General features: G+C 33.2%; 1 protein-coding gene and 1 pseudogene across 2 annotated transcripts; one reads left to right on the forward strand and one right to left on the reverse strand.

Annotated features, from left to right (window-relative positions):
• Window positions 1-516: 516 nt before the first annotated feature.
• LOC115970901 lies at window positions 517-6,012 on the reverse strand (annotated as a pseudogene). Its single transcript, XR_004087176.1, has 6 exons — window positions 5,560-6,012; window positions 4,792-4,912; window positions 4,223-4,413; window positions 3,288-3,450; window positions 1,794-1,980; window positions 517-891 (listed from the first exon to the last, which is right to left on the reverse strand). The product of XR_004087176.1 is annotated as a cinnamoyl-CoA reductase 1-like (transcript).
• Window positions 6,013-14,698: 8,686 nt separating this feature from the next.
• LOC115970900 (bifunctional pinoresinol-lariciresinol reductase 2-like) lies at window positions 14,699-18,632 on the forward strand. Its single transcript, XM_031090521.1, has 4 exons — window positions 14,699-15,056; window positions 17,271-17,511; window positions 17,668-17,871; window positions 18,243-18,632. Exons 1-4 carry the CDS (start codon window positions 14,727-14,729, stop codon window positions 18,404-18,406), a joined length of 939 nt encoding a protein of 312 aa, XP_030946381.1. The 5' UTR covers window positions 14,699-14,726; the 3' UTR covers window positions 18,407-18,632.
• Window positions 18,633-22,976: the final 4,344 nt, after the last annotated feature.

Genomic DNA, 22,976 nt, shown 5'->3' on the forward strand with positions numbered 1-22,976 from the left:
CGATCACAACAAATAGGTTTTGTTACTTTTAGCTTGAAAGATCCCAAGTGCCAATATCTTGGCAGGGTCAAAATTAGGTGATGACAAGAAGCATGTCTACTTTGATCAAAAGTTTTGGATGCCAAGATGCAATTCAACTACTAGAAATTGGCAAGAGCAGCATGTGCTTTTAAGTATATAGATGCTCTAAGTTTCTACTCTCGCTTCACTCTTGTACTCAACTTTTTAAGGACAAAAAAGTTTCCATGTAATTCAAATTGGTGCATTATAGTGATATTTCATAGCCGTACAAGCTTTCAGTAATTCTGGATCCAATAAACATTCCTGGCCAGAAGAAGCAAGTCCGCCCTTTGTGCAGGCCATTTCTGACATGAGAATTAAGATGACAAGTTTATGATGCACCAAAATTGAAATTAAACACTTACAGGAGTTTTTTTTTTTTTTTTTTTTTTTTTTTTTTTTTTTTTTTTTTTTTTTTTTTTTTTTTAAGAAAGGAGTCATGAATATTCTACTAGAAATAGTGGAGCATAGCAAATTCAATGCTTTATTCACAATCTGCTTGAAACTTCATAATAGATACTTAAAAAGGCAGTCACACATTCTCTATACCATCATTATACTAGCTTACAACTTTTAAGTCCAAGGATAGTATGAGCTAGTAAACATTATGTTTGAGATGCTAAAATTTAAGGATAGGCCAAGTTTATTTATAACTATTTGCCTGAATTGCTGATAAATACTTTGAGTTAGACGCTTAAGAAGTTCTTCTCCTTCAAGCTTTCAACAGTATCTTTTAGACTCACCTCCACAGGAGTAAAGTTAAGTCCTAAGCTTTCTGCTCTCTCCTTAGAGACCAGGTAGATTGGCACAAAAGGCTTGTTATCTGCACATCTGCAATGAAAATATATACATAAATTTTGTTGGAATTGTATTACTGTGGCAGCTGGCATATGTTACAAAACAGACTATCCAATTAAATGGTCCCCAATTCAAACTGATATTTTCGATGCTTGAGTTCAAAACATGAAAATTGCAAAACACTCCGTTTTGAATAATTAAACAATATAGAACTGTTAGTATTGACTCATTGAGGCTGACTGTAGAGGATTAGGAGTTGAGTTTTTTATTTTCGAAGCTAATGACCTCATGTTGTTGATGAGAAAAAGAAACAAGTCGATGCTTGTGCAGATTCCTTTCCCCTTTTGGGATGGTTCTTTGGCTAATTCATTGTGTTCAAGATATAGTAGTGTCCCTAAATGCCATACACTTTAATAGCTTAGCTCACCCATGCTTTAGAGCACGCAAGGTGAAATTTTATATGGATGATATCATCCAAACCAGAAACAAAATGAAAGACCACGAGATTGTTTATCCTGACCACCACATTAGGATTATAGACAGCAGACTTTACCAAATTGAGACTCTCTCTCTCCCTCTCTCACTCTCTCTCTCCATGAACAATCAAGTATCAAGATATTAGTTTTAAATTTTCAGAAAATATTGTGAAAAGCACATCCGGAATAGGATCTCAGACACTTGAGAGGTTCAAATTGTCATATGCATATACAATGATAAAATTAAAAGAAAAACATAATTTCCAAATCAGGATGGGAATATATCGTCAAAGGAAACAGAAACAGATAGGGCCAATAGGCTATGTGATTTGCAATATACAAATAATGCAGGTAAACCATCATTTGGGCCAATAAGGGAGGGGGGAGACATTGTTTGTTGCATCTGTTGCAGACAAAAAGATGTGGCATACAAATAATATATATATATATGGAGCTTACTTTTCAGGAAGATTCAGATCAGGGAAGAGCTCATGCAAAATCTTCATAACCTCAGAAGAGTGCATAACTCTTCCAACTAAACAATATCTTCCACTAGCTGATGGATTCTCAAAGGCTAGTATATGAGCATTAGCAACATCTCTAACATCAAACCATCTGTAAGTTATATTTGGAAATCTTTCGGCCCCTGCATAAGATAAACCATCAACTCCTTGCATCACAAAAGATTGCCTCTTAGAAGAGGGAATAAAGCAGAACCACAGTCTAGCATAAATTAAGACATTTGAAAGATTATAGAGGTGCAATTACAACTTGATTACTTTCAATGTAAAAGAAACTCAATGAATAAGAAACTTATTCTAGAACTAAGATTCCTTCTATTCCTTTACATTCTTTAAAAATAACCACAACTTTTCTCTCTTATAAGCAGTCCAAATCAAAGTCAATGCCACATTAGCTGTTGGCTCATTGCAAGAAATTCATGATGATGACAAAAATGACAAATGAAAATTAAGTCATTCCAAGTGATGTTTTTAAACAAGGTAGCTGAAAGTCATTCAAGAAAAACACACCAAAGAATTTTCACAAGAAAATAAATCTAACTGGGATGATAAGGTATGAACCAATTTGACAAATTTTGGAATTTGTATCTATTGAATTGACCTAAAATTAACAGCTGTCTAAAATTTTGACCCATATGCTTTAATTAGTCAATGATGTGTTGATAGCAGCATAATACCAAAGTATTTCTCAAAGGAATGTAGTTTACTGAAATTCATTCTGCTAGAATTCAAAATCTATTTGCAATAGCCTTACCAAACACAAGCTTAATCCTATGACAAATGTAAATAATTAGAACAAAATAAATGTGCAAATATATGATGAAATGACAAGGAAAATAAATCCATAACATACTTAAAAATTAAATCTGTATAAGTAATAACAGATTAAAGCTGGATTTTCATTTCAGGTGAGTAGTTACTGAATGCTAAGTGACTGGAGAAAGAATTAGATTTGGTTCATAAACCTGATGCAGGCATAAATGAAAGAATTATGATTTGGTCCATACACCTAAATTATACATAAATATTTAGCCATATCGTTGTTATAATATCTCCCTGTTGAACAGCTTAAATTAACTGCTGGTGATAAATGACCTTGGATTTTTTGTCACACACTTCATTAGATAGGAAAAACAAAGTTAGCCTAAGCAAAACTATATGCTTTGGAGGTTTGAGCAGTAAGGCATATTCAACCTCAAAACAAGTTGTTCAATAAAGGTTTATACACACACACATACATATATATAACACAAGATTCAACCCATGCCCACGCTCTCCAACCCTTATGAGAGCCCCTTATTTATAATGTTGGAAATTCCATTTGGTTAAAGACCATTGGCAGGTTCTTCAATAGAATTTATTCTTAAATTAAGAATGTGTTACTATTCAATAGAAAGATAAATTAACCACATCAGCTAAAGCTAAAGAGTACCATTTACAAGCTTTAGAACTGCCTCCACACTTGAATTAAGAGTTGGCTGTAAGAAAGGACCAATCACCAGCCCAGGATTTATTGCTACCATGTCAATTGCATTCTCTTTTGCAGATTTCCAAGCAGCCTCCTCAGCTAAGGTCTTTGAAAGCATATACCAAAGCTGATGCAAACAAATGATTTTAGAATACACAACAAAAGATGTTTTTAGCTGCAATAAAATTAATTTAAACTCATATCCAAGAATGCTATTAATAGAGAATATATGTCACACAGCAAAACGAAAATAATAATAATAATCCCAAAAGCTACTGCATATATGAAGCTTAGTGTTGACTGCATCTTTCCATTCATCCCCCCTCTAAAAACAAAACAAGAAAGCTGTTTGTTAATGATATATATCTAAACTTTAAGTATGTTCCACAGCTTTACTTTTATCATATCAATTGCTGAGGAAGGAATAGAGAGGAAACTTATTTAAAAATCAATATTTGATTGAAGATGTTACATAGCCAAAACTTAGATCCAGCTCAGAGAGCAACTTATTAGTGGACTTACATATTTAAATATAGTAGTTACATAGATTAGCAATGCTTCAATTACATTTAAGGGAATACAAATTGTTCTACAGAGCCATAAGCAACACTTGAATGCCTAATATAACTTTTATGATGTCTTTAATTTTCAAATGATATTAAATGGGATGTGAAGACTGAACAGGAATGCACTCACTTGAGAAGGCTACATCCATATTGTACAACAGGAGACAAACCATCCAAGGGAAAAAGGATAGCAAAAGAAAGAAAGAGGTTGAATGCAATCAATCTAATGTGATCCATGCTCCATTGCAAAACCAGAGAAATCCTCATATGTAGCATTCATTAAAAACTTGGAAAGGAAAGAACATTTAATAAGAAAGTAGCACATGTACGCACCTTTGATTTCTCACACACAGCAGCATTTGAAAACCAAGTCTCGTCAATTACAACATCAGGAGCAAGAGGTTCTCCATTGAATGCAACTGCTGTCATTGAGGATGTTATAACCACTCTCTTAATAGATTGAACTTCGGCACATGATCTAAGAACATTAAGTGTTCCCTTAATGCTGGGTCAATTAGTTCTGCCTGAAAAAAAAAAAAAAAAAAAAAAAAAAAAAAAAAAAAAAAAAAAAAAAAAAAAAAAAAAAAATCTCATATGAATTGGGTAAGTCAACACAGGCACAAGCGAATTGAAAGTTAATTTGACAGTATCCACACAGACTTTTACATTTTTAATCAATGAGCAGTTCAGAACATGTGAAAAGCATCAAAGGATAAAGTTCCCCAAGAAAAACTAGGGAATTTCAATTATATAGCATATTGACTACTTTACTCGATTACAAGACATGAAATTTCATCTACATTTGGTAAACAACCAAGCAATATCAAAAAGTCATCCTTTGAAACATTGCTGACATACTACATAAAATTTGCAATATCTGATTTAAGTGAAAAAGAATGTACCTGGGGATCCGTGACTTTGTGATAAAAAGGAGATGCCGTATGAAAACGCCCTCACATCCGTCAACAACAGAATCAAAAGATCCATCTAGTGCAAGCAAGTGCTCCGTCTTCTTCGGATCATCTGTAGAACACATTTAAAGCACAATCCATAAACTATTTATACAGGATCTTTTCAAAAACTATACTTTTAGGAGTTCATCTTCCTTCTCGAGTATCAAAATTATGATATACACGAAAAGTATTCAAGTATTAATCTCAAAAGTGAAACATATAGTCTCACTAAACGCAATCAATCAGACTGATCATTAATTTTATTCAAGTAAGCACTAGATTTTCCACACAATTCTTTAAATTTATGTTTTGAACGAAATTCAAGCATAATTTACCTTCTTGATATATAATTCAAACATGATTACCGTAACACATTAAAGACACAAAAAAAAAAAAAAAAAAAAAAATTCCTTAAATCCCATAAAAATAAAATTATTGCTTTCTCATATATGAAGAAGCTTTTCACTCTCTTCAAATGTTGAAACTTGACCCAATAAAGAAAAATATATAAATATTCAACTACTTAAACAAAAATTATAGCATTTTCTTCCAAGAAACTCGAGCACCTTACCAAAATGCCATCATATTAGTCAAGAACTAACGTGGGTTCTCAGTGAATAAAAGCAAAAAACATTGGTTATGAACTTACGAATGAAGACCCAAAGTGCAATTTGCAAACAAAATCAAAGTTGTGAAATGAGAGTATTGAGTACTGACTTGGGTCACGAACTGTGGCCTTGACAGTGTAGCCATGTTGAAGCAAGAGCTTGACCAGCCATGAAGCTATGTAACCGGATGCTCCGGTAACACACACCACCTTCGACTCTGCTCCACTCATAAATTTGTCTTCGGAATTTTCTATGATAATAAACGCTGTCGTTTTGTTTTTATATGTCAGTTGTGTCTATGTAACTGTGTGAGAGATTTGAAAATACTCGTTTATGGCACCATTGATCCTTCAGTCTGTTCGTGATATTTTTTGGGTATGTGATGGTACAGACTTTATGATGGGATAGACTTTTTTCATACTCTAGCGGTAGCGGTGATGTTGCCAGAAGAGGACTCGGCTTTTTTTAACTACTGGGCTTCAGTCATACTATTGGTGATGTTTTTATTTTTAACCATTGGATAATTTGCTTGCCAAGTGCCATTCATCAAAATAAAAACAGGAGAGAAAGGAGGGGTTTAAATGGGAGGGGAGCCCAACTCTTCCAAATTCACATATAATAAAAAGATATAAAAAAAGCTTGAAAGATTTTTCTTAAATTAGTTTGGAAAAAACTTTTTCCATATTTGTTTATGTTTGTTTTATAAGTGAGGGAATGAATCTTGGATTTTTTTTTTAATTTTTTATTATCGGTGAGTCTATGTATGCATGCATAACTCATGCGTACACAAGCTTGTGGATTTGTGTACCTTTTAGGAGTATCTCATAACTCAAAAATCATAACTCAAACTCATCACTCATATCTCAAAACACTATCTCAGCTAAAAAGTAAAAACTCAAAACTGAAAATTCTTGTTCGGCTCAATATCTCAAAGCTGGGTATCTATGCTTAGCACTCAACTTTTTCACTTTTTGGTGGAGCCCACAGCCTGCATAGGTCAAAAGGGCAATTGTCTCTCGCGCGTGACCTCTTCTCTCTCCTTTCACCCAAAATATTATTTTGTCTTCCTTATCTCCACACACACACCGAATGTTGGAACAAAGAACATGTTGAGTTCCTTTTTCCTTCTCTACACTTCCGCCTCCATGTCCCCAAGACCCATCGCTTGCAAACACCCAACAAGATTTCGGCGCCGGTGAGTTCCTTTTCCTTCTCTAATTTATGGGCTATGCATGGTGTACGAGATTTGCTCTTCTTCCTCTGTCCCGAAAGAACCCCTAAATACCCAAATTTTGGTTGAAACCCATCTCCATCAAACCCCTTTCTCCGTTTCTTCAAGGTAGTGCGTATGTAGTACTCCCCAAACCCCACAGGTTTGGGCTTTCCTTTTCAACTCTAGGCCTCTGTTGTGTCTAATTTTTCCCTTCTTACTCTGCCCCCAAAGAACTCGAAAATCAACCAATAGATCATCCATCTTAACAATGTAATAGGTATCCCTAATAACCAGTGTTGAACCATACAAAAACCCATAACATATCCCCAAATCAAAGTTTGGAAGTCCACATTTCATCACACACAACGCCGAATATTTTACAAAACCCATCAGACACAAATTTCATTATTTTACAAAACCCATCAATGTTTAGAGAAAAAGTTTCAAAACATTGAAACACAAATAAAAGCAAAACACAGCACCTAAACAAAAACATTGAAATACAAACACTCAAATTTAGAGAGATACAAAACAGTGCATGCTGGATTTATAGAGGGAGAGAGAGAAAACGTTGTCACCTAGGCAGATTTTGGAGCTAATGAACTGACCAATTTCAGTGCTAGTGAGAGATGGGCTTGTCGATGGTGCTGGGTCTTTGCTAGGATGGGTTCTTCTCTCAAAAGATTTTTTCACTCATGAGATTATGATGAACTGAACCACTGGTGTTTGATATAAAAGCTGGGAAAAGAAAAATTAAAGGAAGTGAATGTTGGTTCAAAGAGGTGGGTGAGATGAGTGAATGGGGAAGTTGGATTTGGAGTAATGGCATATGAAGGAAGAGAGCAAAAACTGAGGAAAAAGGTAGTGTAAAACTCATTGATAAGCCAGGATAAGCCAAAGGAAGAAAGAGTTCCAATGGTCTGAAGGTGATGTGACTACTCACTACACGGGGCCCCACACAGTTGAAATTAATAACAAAAATGCCATCAAATTTAGTTTTTAAAAACTGAAAACACCGGTAAACCTATTCTCAATTTTCATTCTCATATCTCAGAATGTTGAGAAACAAGTTTTGGAAACAAAGAATGAAAACAAAGCCAAACAAAATTTCACTCAGTGGGTCCCACAAATTTTGAGTTATGAGTTTTAAGTTATATAACTCAAAACAACCCAATCCAAAAACCCTTATCCTAAGCATGCTACTAAACTAGAAAGCAATAAAACAACTAAATTAAACTACGAAAATAGAAATTAAAATATAAAATAAATAAAAGAAAAGAAAGAGAATACTACCTAGAGAAATCCAATGACTGATTTGACCACTCCTCTTGGTCAATCTAACAAAATGAGAACCCACAAAATCCAGTATGTTAGTAAACATTTAACTAGAGGCTTAGACCAAAAAGTAGTCCCAACCAAAGGAAAATTGACTAGAAGGTTTATTTAAAAAAAAAAAAAAAATGAGAACTCTCTTTAAACCACTACTTTTTTAGTGATTTTGGTGTGTTTTGGGAAAAAATTGCTGAATAGACTATTTCCAGCAAAATATTAGGCGCATGGAATGCGTTCAAACTTATTTAGTTAGTTGGACTCTTTTTAAAAGTCGAGTTTGGCAAACTCGACTTTGGGCTGGAAAGCAAACACTATAGTGGCGTTTTTTAGTGCCTATAGCAGCGTTTATAGAAAACGCCACTATAGGGGACCTATAGTGGCGTTTTTGACAAACACCACTAAAAAAAACACCACTATAGTGTTTGCTTTCCAGTCCAAAGTCGAGTTTGCCAAACTCGACATTCAAAAAAAGTCTAACTAACTAAATAAGTTTGAACACATTCCATGCGCCTAATATTTTGTTGGAAATAGTCTATTCAGCAATTTTTGCCGTGTGTTTTGGAAAATGAGCCTAGTGCTCAAAAAGGGGTGCCTTGCAAGTGATAATGGGATCAACTTTGCATGAATTTCCATAAAAGAAAATTTTCTTATAGAGCTCTACCATCTCTAACATGCATATGCAAGCTTGTGTATCTACATACATAGCACTAAGGTTGCATTCACAGGGTGCTCGTCTTGTTTACGTAAGATTAGGGTTTTTGTGTATGCAAGATTAGGGTTTTAGGCAGGTTTTAATGCATTGAAAGTTGTTTCTAGTGAAATAGTTTCCTTGGCAAAGCCCTTCCTCAGTATAGGCCCTCTAGTGATGTAGTCATTAGGGAATGAGTGTTAGAGTCGTAAGGGATGCAAAATGAAGTCTCTATAATGTAATAGGAAACCTAGGTAAATTCAAAGGCAGTGGGATCATTAGAAATAGCCATGGGCACTGGATAAAAAGATTATCCATTAATATTGATATTGCAACAAATTACCTAGCTGAACTTAAGATTATCTAATATGGAATTAATCTAGCTAGCATGGCAGTTAGGTTATAATTTGGAAATTGATTCACAGATAGTGCTTAATAATCGTTTAACATCCAATAGTGTATTTGCACTAGATATTGCTATTTTGGTTTCTGATTGCAAGAGTTTAATGACTTATGATTGAACCATCCTCCTAAAGCATTTCTAATGTAAAGGCAATAGTTGGGCAAATAAACTACCAAAAAGGGTTGTGAACAAGAGAGCAATGCAACAAAAAGAAAAAAAGAAAAAAGAAGAAGAAGAGATAATTGTCCCTATTTTGTGTAACACTGTTACATATAGGACTTAATGTATATAGGCATCCCACGAGAGTACCTTAATGTATGTATATAAACAGTTTACCCCATTTTTCCTTATAAGTATAAACAGTTCACCTAAATAAATAAAAACCTCATTTTTCAATCTCTCTCTCTCTCTCTCTCTCTCTCTCTATATATATATATATATATATAATAGTAGTTAATATTTAGGCTGTGTTTGTTTTGGCTATAAAGGAAATTGGAAAAACATTTTACACCATGCTTGATGTTTGGGATGATTAGAAAATTCAATCAAACCAAAAATTAGATTCTTTGACTATTAAATTAATGGCCTTTTAGTGTAAAATAGATTACACTTCTATTTTACATTCAAACCATTTTCAACTTCTTAGAGAGAGAGAGAGAGAGAGAGAGAGAGAGAGAGAGAGAGAGAGAGAGAGAGAGAGAGAGAGATCACCTGAATGCCAATCTGTGGCCATGTCTCTCATCGCCGATCCTCCTCTCTCTTCCTACCTCGTTTTCCTTCTTCCTCCCTCTGCCTCCATCTTTCTCCATTTTCCTCCCTCAATGATCTCGCCGCCTCAACCCGCCCCCCACCCATGCCATCACTGCCCCCTTTGGATTTTTTTTTATTTTTTATTGTAAATAATATTTGTTCTTGGGTTTTGGAGGATCAGTGGTTGGGGTGATTTGTGGGTTACAATGGTGGTGGGTTGGGGTTGAGTTCTAGCGTTGATGGTGGCCGGTAGATTGAGGGTGGTGAATTGGTGGTTGGGGTGGTTAATTTGTGAGTTTCAATGGTGGTGGGTCGTGGGTTTTGATAAATGGGTTTTGATTTTGATTTTGAGATTAATGGGTTTTGATTTTGATTATGATTTTTTCAGATTAATTGGTTATGTGGTGGCTGATGGTGGCTGGGTTTATGGTGGTGATTATGGTGGTTGGGTTTATAAAAATAGGTTGCAAAACCAAACATAGGAAATAGTTTTCCGGCGTATTTTCCACAACACAAATAAACAATTGAAAATATTTTCACTTGCAAATATTTTCCTTTACATGTAAAATATTTTACATTCAACAAAATATATATTTTACATAAAAACAGCCTTGGAAAAATACTTTTTTTTTTTTTTTTTTAAGAAGAATTAGAAAAGTACCTTTTCTTAAAAAAACAAAAAACAAAAGAAGAAAAGAAAAGTACCTTAATTTTGAAGACAAAGTAATCATTAAATTGTAATTATACGTTACCCCACCAAAGTACCAACCATGTTAAACTACCGCACCCAAACTTTTAGAAATAAAATTAAAAAAATATCAAAATTGTTAAGCAAGCGAAAATGAAATGTTCGAACCATTGTTGTTCTTAGTTCTTACTAATTACGGGACCGTATTCCCTTTGAAATTTATTGCTCCATATACGAGTAGTTAATACTTAATATATGATATATCGGACAAAATATTTAATCGACAATTGCTATCGATAAAATGAAACTGACCAGTACAAAACTATAGAGCTTGCCAATGCATTGTTTGTTTTGTTTTGTTTTTTTTTTTGTTTTTTTTTTCCTTATTATTACCTTTATCTCTCCAGTCTCTCTCTCTCTCTCTCTTTCAAACTTTTTCAACATCCCATAAAAAGTTTTTTAAAATAGGTGATTAGTGTCTATTAAGTAATTTTTAGATACTTTCGAAACATGAAGAATGATGCTCTCTCATCTCACATTCATGGTAAGATTTACTTATTAAATTTATTGGAAAATTATTGTGTACTCCCGGAGTACCATAAATACGTACTCCTTCCTCTCACATGAATGGTGAGTCCCACTAATTAAATTTATAGTGGGACTCATCATTTATGTGAGAGGGGAAAGTACGCATTTATGATACTCCAGAAGTACTTAATAATTTTTCAAATTTATAGTGGAATTCATCATGAATGTGAAAGGAAGAAACACAATTTCTCCTTAATTCAAAAGTACTTAAAAAATTTATTACTCTTAAAGCATACATTAACCACCCTATTTTAAATCCAAATTAGTGAGCACCTACCACCAGAAATAGCTTTATGCTTTGCAGTACGGTTTCCCCACCCCACGTGAAGTTGTTGCCTTATTAATTTAATTAATTTATTTGTTTAGCTTAGTTATGAAAAACTGTATATTTTTACGGATAAATATTAAGTCTACAACATTTTTTGAGAATTGTTTTTAAAAGAGAGTTTCAACTTGTAGCGTTCGCTCCTGATGATAGTTTTTTATCATCAAACCTCCTGATGATAGTTTTTTATCATCAAACCAAAACACCAACGGTTTTTGGTATAGACGGGGATTGAACCCCATATCTCTTATTCAACTATCAGAGCATCTTTTTAAAAATGAGTTAAACACAACTTTTTTGCATGGTTATTTTTTACAAGTTATTAGTTGTAGGTAGTAAAAAGATATTAATGAGTCTATGTAAGAATTAGTTGTAACTTGTGAGGTCTACCATTGTGAAAAATCTAATGTTACGATACTCATATTCATATGGGGTTTAGGCTAATACATTTAAGTACGGATTGACATATTAGCTTGATATTAATTTACAATTTTAACCAATATTTATAAATTTAATAACACTTTTTGATAGATAAAATAAAATTTCAACATACAACTTTCATGATGATTGTTTTTTTTATTATTAGGATAAGATACCAATTGATTTTTAGTGTAGGTGAGATTTGAATTTTATATCTCTTATTTAATAATAAGATTTATCAGTTGAGTTAACTAAAACTCATTAATAAATTTAATAAAAATTCAAATTTATTAATATAAAATTTGACTTTTAATTGACCTTATGATATTTTGTCACAATTTTTTTTTAGGGTGGCTACATAAATTTTGAAGACCTCACAATTTAAACGTCATTATTCTAATGCATATGTTTTTATTCAGTTTAAATTACATTTTATATTTTAATCCTCCATTAGAATCTTACCACAATTAAACTAAAAAATTATTAATAATTATAATACTTATTAAATTTCATTCATATTTAGAAAAAAAAAAAAAAAAGACTATTAATAACTAGCATAATTATAAAAATAAAAGAGAAAAAATCATATTTTGTTGAACTAATAAACGAGTTATAGACTAGTATCCATGTCGTTCTCTGAGATTTTGTCGAAAGTAAATTTTTTCTAAGAAGACAACAAGTATATTTCTAAACAACGGAAAGAGAATAAGGCTATAATTTTCTTCTTCATCTCTTTCAATTGATTCTCCACTACATAATTAGATTAGTGGTATCAGATTCCCTAAATAGGGTAACGGAAGAAAATATGGAAGCAAATATGAAAAACAACCCCATCAAATTACTTGTACTTACCCTATTTTAGGATTTTGCTGCAGCACTATTCATTCGCCAAATCAATATTCTATTATTTTTGTGTCATGGTAACAGTGATAGAGAAAAGCATATGTTTTGAAAACTGAAAAGTGAGAGAGATAATAAAAATAACAAGTGAAAAAAAAAAATTTAGAGCATTCACAGTTGAAAATGTCATCCTATCTTATTTTATCATCTCAAAAAATTACTTTATTAATATACTATACTATTTTATAATACACCCAACATCCTAACTTTTATTTTACAATACAACACATTAAAATAATATAAAGTAAAATAAAAATAATACAAAAATATTCTCACTTCTCTTTCTAATCTCTGTTTCTCTCTCTCTCTCAACCACCTACTACAGTCACCACCACCACACCATCACCACACCACCACCAAACCAACCAATCTGAATCCAAAATCCAAAGTCCAACCATGCGGAATCCAAAATCCAACCAAAGTCCAACCAAAGTCCAACTAATCAGATTTACCCCATCAGAAATCCATAGCAAAACCCCATCGGAATCCACCCCATCATAACCCACGCACAATCAAAACCCACTCACCTTTGCCACGACCCACCTGATCTCCACTACTCGATCAAAACCCACAAACCACACTGATCTCCACTGCCATGACCCACGAACCAACTCGATCAAAACCCACGAACCATGCCGATCTCCACCACCATGACCCACAACCCACTTGACAAAAACCCATGCCGAGCTCGACCCACCCGACAAAAGCCACGCCAATCTTGACCCACTTGATCAACCACCACGCTGATCTCGACCCACTCCGCCAAGACCACGCCGCCAAACCACCAGATAATGCCGAACTCACAACCATGCCAGAAAAAATGAACCACTGTGAGAGAGATGTGAGACTGAGAATGTTTTGGAGAGAGAGAGAAAGTGGTAGATATTTATAGGTGAGAATAAAAAATTATTATTTTGTTTTACAATGTTGCTACAGTACCATCGTAAATTTACGATGGTACTATAGCAATATTGCAAATTTTTTTGCAATTCTAAGCTTTTACAAGTCCAAGTGTTTGGTGGTTTTTGGGCTTTAATGCTAAATCATCCTACATATCCTATTTGGCAGTCCTAATGGGAATGCTCTTAAATGAAATAAGGTTAAGAAATAAGAAATTTGATTTGGGTGAAAATGAAAAGTATTTGTTAGTTAAAATATGAAAAAGTATGTTCTTATCCTAAAACAATGAAAAATATTTTGGAAAGTTGATACCAATGTTCTAAACATGGATTTTTTTTTGGTGAAAATATCATTTTAATTGACAATAATTTCGAATTATTGTCAATTTGGTCCATATATTTTGGTAGCAATTAATTTGGTTACTATTACTTTTAACTTGCAATCAACTTACAGTCAATTTCTTTTAGTGAGTTGACGATATGGATCAAATTGACTATAAGTTGAAAATAACAATGATGAAATCATCAAAATTTAGAGATCAAATTGAAAATAACCCAAAAATATAAGGACCAAAATGATATTTTTACCTATCTTTTTCAAAAGGAAAATATCAATAGATGCTCTAAAGACATTGGTTTATAAACTATTTTTAAAAATATTTTATGGGAAAATGATAAAGCAATTACTTTTTTTTGACAATTTTTTATAATTTTCATAAAAATAGTGTCAAAACTTTCCTAATATGGTTTATTAAAAAAAAAAAAAAAAACAACCCTTACATTTGTCCATCATGCATGCCCCTAGTTACATGCAAGGAGATCACCATAAAAGACAAATTTAAAATACATAGAAAATTACACAGCATTATTATTATGGAAAAGAGTAATCTGAAATCGATACCTCGGCAGTGGGCGCCAATCCCGACAAAAAATATTTATTCCCTTGTTAAAACAAGACAGCCTACCATTGCTTCAAACACCAGCAAAAAACCATAACAAACATTTGCTATAAAAAGCGGAGGAAGGAAATCTCTTTAGAACCAGAACGAAGAGAAGGAATAAAAAGAAAAATGGAAAAAGGCAAAGTTCTGATTATAGGGGGAACTGGGTATCTAGGGAAGAGGTTGGTGAAGGCAAGTTTGGCTGAAGGTCATGAGACATACATCCTAAACAGAGCAGAGATAGGTGTTGATATTGATAAAGTTCAAATGCTTTTGTCATTCAAGGAGCAAGGTGCTCACCTTGTTTCTGGTTCCTTTACCGATCACCAGAGCCTTGTGAAGGCTATCAAATTAGTTGATGTTGTTATCTGTGCAATATCTGGAGTTCACATCCGAAGCCACCAAATTCTCCTTCAACTTAAGCTTATTGATGCCATCAAAGATGCTGGTAATGTAAAGGTATATATACATATATAAATTTTGCAAATCTATATTTTACTTGCCAATCTAAACCAAAACCCAATATTTCGTATCGGTGGTAAAACTGGTGTAATAAAAATTTTGTATGTTTTTGTTTGTTCCGATCATTTCAGTTTGTTTGGGCATTTCGGTCAAGTGAATAAGATTTTTTTTTTTTTTTTTAAATGTTTAACATGTATAATATAACTTTTACAACATAATTTTTGTCTCTCCTCCCCGCAAATAGTCAAATGTTATTGTATCACTGTCATATCACTTTTGTTTTACTTTTTTTTTATTCCTTGTTTTATCTCTCTCTCACTATAGATCGAACGGACTTAGGATTTTAAATTAAAGATGGCCGTAGTATAAGCCCAAAAAAATAAAAAAATAAAAACCCTCCAAATAAGCATTCACATAGTATTAACAAATTATAAATACACAAAATCATAATTTCTTAATGCATTAAGAGTACGTTTGGATTGGGTTGATTTCGCGCGTCTGCGTTTTCCCTTTTCTTTTTTTCTTTTCTTTTTTTTTACACGCGTTTTTGATACTTGCGGCTACTGTTCATGCACTGTTCAATGAACAGTAGCCGCAAAGTTTGACTTTTCTAATTTTTTTTCAGCCAATCAATGCATATCGTGTACTGTTCACAGACTCACAAATTTCACTTTTCAGCAATTTTTTCATTAGAAATGGATCCCACGGTACTATTCACACATTTAAAAATTATTTTGCTACAGTGTTTTTTAGTTTTCAGTTTTCAGCTTTATCCAAACGGACCCTAAAACGCAATCATCTATCAATAAAAACAAAAACAATTTTTTTTTTAATACTAGGCTACTTTTTTTTTTTTTTTGGTTGAATTTAGAGCATTTACAGTAGTAGTGCTAAAAAATTTTAATTTTTAGCACCTCAAAAAGATACTTTATCTATTTTTACTATCTCACTTTACAAAACACTAAATATCAAATGTTCTTTTTTTTACCACTTCATTTAAAATAATATAAACAACTCGTTAAAATAATAAGGATAAGAGAGAATTTGAGTTTTTAATTAAAGGAAGAGAGATAATTTTAATAAAATATTTTATTTTATTTTTAACAGCTTGCTATAGTCAACTTGTATTTATACTAGTTTACTGTAATTGTAAAAAATTTAGTTTTAACTTCTCCAATAACACATGTTTTTTGGTTGTCAAATAGTTTTTTTTTTTTTTCTAAAATACAATCACCATTGTGAATTCTTTTATTGTTTTTGTTAAGTTTTTGAATTGGATAGTGGCTAATTGTACTAGGCTAGCTAAGCTGATTGGAGAGGAGGGGGACCTAAGGTTTTAGAAGAGGGGGCCAACTACAAAATGAAAAATAGCATAGGTAGAAAAAAAAATGGGCCAGGGGGGCTTGGGCCCCCACCTGGGTCTGTCCCTGGATCATATTATCTATTTTTTATTACATTTCATTAAATTATTATTTCTTTATAAAAATTTTATTGCTCTCTAAAATCAACTCTCTTTATGTATATGAGTAAAGAAATATTAAAAAATATATTTACAGCTGAATAGTAATAGTATATATTTACCCAATTATTGTAACAACAATTCTAATTTATATAAGTTTACATGGGCTGATGTGAGTAATATTTATAGTTGGATATGCAAAATTTACCCTACTATTATACATTAACTTATGTGAGTACTCTCCAGATGCCATTGGGGAGGGGGGCGGGTTAGGAATGGGTCCCTTAATTTTTTTAAAACTCCCACTCTCTCATATATTTTTGGTCTATGGAGGATGAGTCTCATGACCTTTTTTTTAATATAAAAAAAAATTATGGAAGATGTATGAATGAAGGTTCATGTAAATATTTTTTTTTTTTGTTAAGCAAATATCATATGTTAAATAAATAATATATATATAAATAAATAAATATATATATATATATATATATATCTTGGCCCTCCTAAAGCTCCGCCACTTGTACTTTACAATCTTTTTATTTTTTTCCTATATCTCTCAATGACGTGAATCTCATTAATTATATGCCCACAAAATATCTATTAATAAAAATTTGTATGTTCTATTTTAAATTAATATAGTATAAACGTGATAAATATATATTTGATACATCCACGTATTGGTTTTGTTGGTTTTTCATTAATTAGTTTACATGACAAGTTTTTTTTTTTTTTTTTTTTTTATACGTTGGTAGAGATTTTTGCCCTCTGAGTTTGGCACCGACCCTGCTAGAATGGAGGATGCATTAGAACCTGGGAGAGTGACATTTGATGACAAAATGATTGTAAGGAAAGCCATTGAAGATGCTCAAATACCTTTCACATATATTTCCGCAAACTGTTTTGCTGGTTACTTTCTTGGTGGTTTGTGCCAGCCCGGTAAGATCCTTCCTTCAAGAGATTCAGTGGTATTGTTGGGTGACGGAAATAAAAAAGGTATTTCCTTAACAACCTTACTAGTTTTGCATTGTACAGATCGAAGAGAACCATGAATACCACTGAAATGTATTTGATTTGAGGATTTTCTATATGTACTCGAATTTTATATTTACCTTTACAAGAATTGCAACATTTTTCGTCTTAATGTGGCAGCAATTTATGTGGAGGAAGATGATATAGCCAAGTACACCATCAAAACTATAGATGACCCTCGAACTGTCAACAAAACAGTATATCTAAGGCCACCTAAAAACATCCTATCTCAAAGAGAAGTTGTTGAGATTTGGGAGAAACTAATTGGCAAAGAGTTGCAAAAGTCTTCCATACCCAAGGAAGAGTTTCTAGCTTCCTTGAAAGGTACGATTGATACTGGTTTAATTTCTAAGACAAGTACTGTATTAATGTCTTACTTGGCTCCTAACTTTATGTTATTTTAATGGAGAGAGAATCCTGTTTTTAATCCCAAAAAAAAAAAATGACAAAGACAAAGAATTGACTGCCTTTAGGGTCAATCACGAAATTGTCATAGAAAAGCCTCGTTAAAAGAAAAAGAAAAAGAAAATATTCACCGAAAGTTTAATTATGTTATTACCGATCTCATTCACTGTTATGAGTTTTAATAAAGGTTGTAAAAATTCATAACTAATTATATTTTTATTTCAAAGTTTTCACTGTGTTTATGTCACATGTTTTCTTAAATTCTGATACGGTTTTTCTTTCTCAAAAAGGACAAGAGTACGCACAGCAAGTTGGACTTATACATTACTATCATGTTTGCTACGAGGGGTGTCTTGCAAATTTCGAGATAGGAAATGATGCAGTAGAAGCTTCTGAGCTTTATCCAGAGATCAAGTATACTACAGTGGAAGAATACATGAAACGCTATTTATAAGTACACATTATGGTAGCATAATTCTTATAAGTGCCTGTGCCTATACTATTTTATGTGTGTTCTCTCAAAAAGGAGTGATGGACTTTCTTTTTTTTTGGGTAGAAGAGTGATGGACTTTCTTCTACTCCTCTTTCTCCCTATAATAATTTTTCTTTTTAAAATGTAACATAATGAGGTGGACAAATGCCAAAACTAGGGGAAAAGAAAATAATATCTTGTCCCTAGTTCTAAATAAGATCATTTTGTTTTCCAATATATATATATATCTCATTATGTACTTGACTTGAAAAATATAATAACCTTTTTTTTTATAGATGTGATAATATTTGATTTTTTTTTTCACTTTATGATAATTGATCTTTACAATCAAACCAAAACATTAATGGTTTAATTTTTGTATAAGAGGTAGCTTGAGGAAAAAATCTTCTGTAAAACTTCCATAATGAATTTGTTGCCTTGAGGATAGTTTAGATTAAATCTTATTTAGGTCTTTTTACCTTGAAACTAAACAGTTACATTGGTTTTTTTAGGTCATCATATCGCTTGTCTTTTTTATTATTCTGCTTATTGTGATATGATTGTTATTGTTTAATATAGATCTGAATAATAAACCTAACTAACAACTTGGTTAATTAATTCAATTAATCAATCTAAGTATGCAGGGGTCTAAATGAACAAACAAACTTATAATATTTTGTTATAGGGATATTTGTGAGATATATATATATATATATATTTTAAATTTTTGCAAGTACCATTACAATTTGGAAAACTGGAAAGGTTTTAAGAATAAAGTAGTATAACCTAAATGTAGTGGGGCGAATATTGGGCCTTATTATAATAAGGTAAGTACTAGGCCTAACTTAAGTATCATCCTAAATGATAGAGATAAATCTAGTATTGGCTAGCCCATTTTTTAATGAATGCAAAACCTCGAATACTTGGTTAGACCCAATACCCTTCCAAGCCACATGCCGAGGTCATGTCCAAGGTGTATCCAAACTACCAAGATAAATCCTAGAGAGGCTAAACTTCTCTGAGATAGCTTTCTAAAAGTTCTTGATAATTCCACAATAGCCCCCGCATCAATATAGGTCGTCTGCTTGACATCATCACATTTAATGCAGAATGACATGCCTGAACAGTAAGAAAAGCCCCAGAAGTCTCTATTCATGATGAAAAATCTACAAAAGAAGAGTCCGATAAGGACAGAAGTTATCCAGGTGGATTAGGACAAAATATGAAAAGGGGATGACTCATATAAAAGAAAGAGAAGAAAGAGAAGAGGGAGGAGACACAGAATATAGGAAGAGAGAAAATAGTAAGGAAAACACTCAAGGGAGATTCATGTAACATATCACACTTGAATTAATAAAAAAACTCTAGTAGTTTACGTGTTTTTTACCAAATTTTCCATTGTGGATCAATATCAACCCATAACACAAATCAATTGTAACACGTGTTTTACTTAGTATCTTAAACCATCGAATTAGGGATCTTTTGTCTCATTATTCCTGCTTCACTTTATACTCTACCAATAAAAATTGAACACATACACACTTCTTTTAATTAAATCCTAATTTTTAGCTTTTTCCTTATTTCAATCTCCTTAAAATAAATATATTTTTCCAAGAGTAATACTACAAGTACAAACTATTTTACAACATTTTTACAAAATGTTGATGCGGTCAACTTCTTATTGGTTTTCATTTATATCCACTATTAATATCACTTTTCATTTACTAATAATTACTCACCTAATCAGTGGTTTGTAAAAAAAAATTAAAATAATTATATTTCTAGCATTTTTCTTTTTCCAATATTCCACGCAAAATAATTGAGAATCTGGCTTTCATTCACATAAACAACTGGCTTAACCAAGTGGTAGAGATCATTATTGCAAAAGTGGAGGTGGCTGAATCTGTTGCGGGAAATGATTAGTTCTTAGAATTAGGGCACATATGAAACGGAAAAGTAAAAAAAGAAAAGAAAAAGTAATGAATTAAGAAAATATAAAAAAGAGAAAAAGGGTGATGAAATTGGGTTGTTCTAACATGCCAAGCACTGAGCCATGATCTACAATATGTAAGTGCATCAAATATGTTTTAGAACCCTTTATTAATTTATAAATGCGGCTAGTGAATGCATCACTTGATGCACTTTATATCTGTACCTGTGAGGCTGTGAGTGTGACTACTCCACTATAATTAAACCACCTTGCCAAACATATCATAATCGTATTTATAAATCTTTTATTTTTTGATAGTAAGCTAGAATTAATATTTCATAATCATATATTTGATACCCCTGAATAATGTAGTATAAAGACTGCTTGAATGTGTTTTGTATAAAGCTCTACAGTGTCCCTAATCTTTATTGCACGTTCCATGATTACAGATTTTTCCTGTCACTCGTGTTTACAGTTTAAAATAAATAAATAAATAAATATAAATATATATATATATATATATTTATATTTTTTTTCATTACATAATCACACCCATAAGTTAAGTGATGTCCTATCTGAAACTAATAATTCAACCAGGTCTCCTAATTGCGTTAATTTGTTAGCCAGCCTAGGAGTCTTTATCTAATTAAGATTACCATAAATATTTGATATAGTTTAAGAAAGTACATTGTTTTACAAATTAACTCATGATTTGGTGCCAAGTCCAAATAAGTCTTTCCTTTCATTTTAAAAAAAAAGTCCAGTAAATCTTTCCATTTTTATGTCCTTAATAGACAATTTTTTCTATTATTTTTTACGGGATAGAAATTCTACTCTAACTTAATATAAGTGTATATGTGTGTGAACCTTTCTTATAGAGACTTGAACCCCAACTATTACCCCCCACACTCCACATGTATTTATACTTGTGAAAACTATCGTATCAAGGGTGCGCGGTGGTTTTAATAGACACCCTTGAAAAGTTACAAACACAAAAATGTTACAATCTTTATTAATTTTGGTCAAAGCTTCTTTTTTTCGTATTTTCATGAGTTTGAGTAAATTGTTTGGATTTTTTTGTGCTAGGAGTCCATTAAATCAAGAAAAACATCCACAATATATATTGTGGGGACCGGCCCAAAATAACAGGCTGGGCCCTAAGCCCGTCCGAGGACACAGCCCATCCGAGGAGCCAGCGTGACTCAAGCAATTCTTATTCAGACCCACTAGGGCAAAGAAAACATGTCCGAGGAGTAATTTCTCCTCGGATATTGCAAAATCCGGAGCAAAGGTACATCCAAACCACTACAGCCCATCTTCTAAATACGTAAAAAGGAAGGAAACTCGAAATATCTTAGCAAAGGCTGCCACCACCACATTAAATGCATTACAACTACTCTTCTGGCCGCATTAATGTGGAGAAGACCCCTGAACAGTGCTACCTTGACTACCGCAACTCACAAAGAACTGAGAGAGATGTCTGATGAGACAGGTGCTCAAGTGGGGGTTTGGATGATCAACAAGTGTAAAACCCAGATGATTGGAAAGAGCCTATATAATATGTAGAAATCCCCCAAGAGAGGGGGACGAGAAAAAAGAAGAGAATACTGTAGCATTAAGAGGAAATCCTATTGCACTGATCTGTATCCATTAATCAAGTTTTTAGCCCTATCATTCCTGGGGATCTTTTGACACAGTGGCATTTGCTCTTGCTCGTGTATTTCCTTAACCCATGCAACAAACCGTTTAAACTTAAACCGAGTTCTTTAGCCCATACTCTATAAGAACTCATTGTGTTGGACTTTTTGGACCAAGACTTAAACAACAAGGACTGGGTCACCAAATTGTTCCTCTATAATTGGTGCCGTCTATGGGAAGAACTTAAGTGTTAGTAAGGACGACGGTTAAGCATGGCAGAATTAGGTCCACACCAGGAGAATCCCCACCAAGCTGACCCTCAACTGACGGAACCTATTGGGTCTCAATGGCAAAATAATCCTTCCAACCCGGACTGGGTCACCAAATTGTTCCTCTATAATTGGTGCCGTCTATGGGAAGAACTTAAGTGTTAGTAAGGACGACGGTTAAGCATGGCAGAATTAGGTCCACACCAGGAGAATCCCCACCAAGCTGACCCTCAACTGACGGAACCTATTGGGTCTCAATGGCAAAATAATCCTTCCAACCCGGGAACAAATCCAGGCAATGGAAGGAATCATGAGGGAAGCGTACATACTACCCAGACCAGCCAAAGCCATATCCAAATGGGTAGTCGTGTATCCCGAAGGCGAAACAATCATCAGGCCATGCAACGAGAGATAAAAGACCTGAAAAGAAAGCTACATTGTGCACGGCAAAAGCGATCTCCCTCCAGCTCAAATGCATCCTCTAATGAGGAGAAGGACGTCAGTTACAGACGGAGGTCGAGAACTCCCCCGAGTGAAACTTTTTCTTACGAGAAGGAGTTGCACCCTGTACGGAGGTATGAGAGCCCATCTAGCAAGGGATTGGGTAATGATGTCATTAACAAGGCATTGGATCAGATCTCCAGATCGCCCTTCGTTCACAAGATTGAAGGGGCTAAATTACCTCGACGTTTCAATCAACCAACGTTTGCCATCT

The sequence above is a fragment of the Quercus lobata genome, chromosome 12, assembly GCF_001633185.2.
Source record: "Quercus lobata isolate SW786 chromosome 12, ValleyOak3.0 Primary Assembly, whole genome shotgun sequence".
Taxonomy (NCBI): Eukaryota; Viridiplantae; Streptophyta; class Magnoliopsida; order Fagales; family Fagaceae; genus Quercus; species Quercus lobata.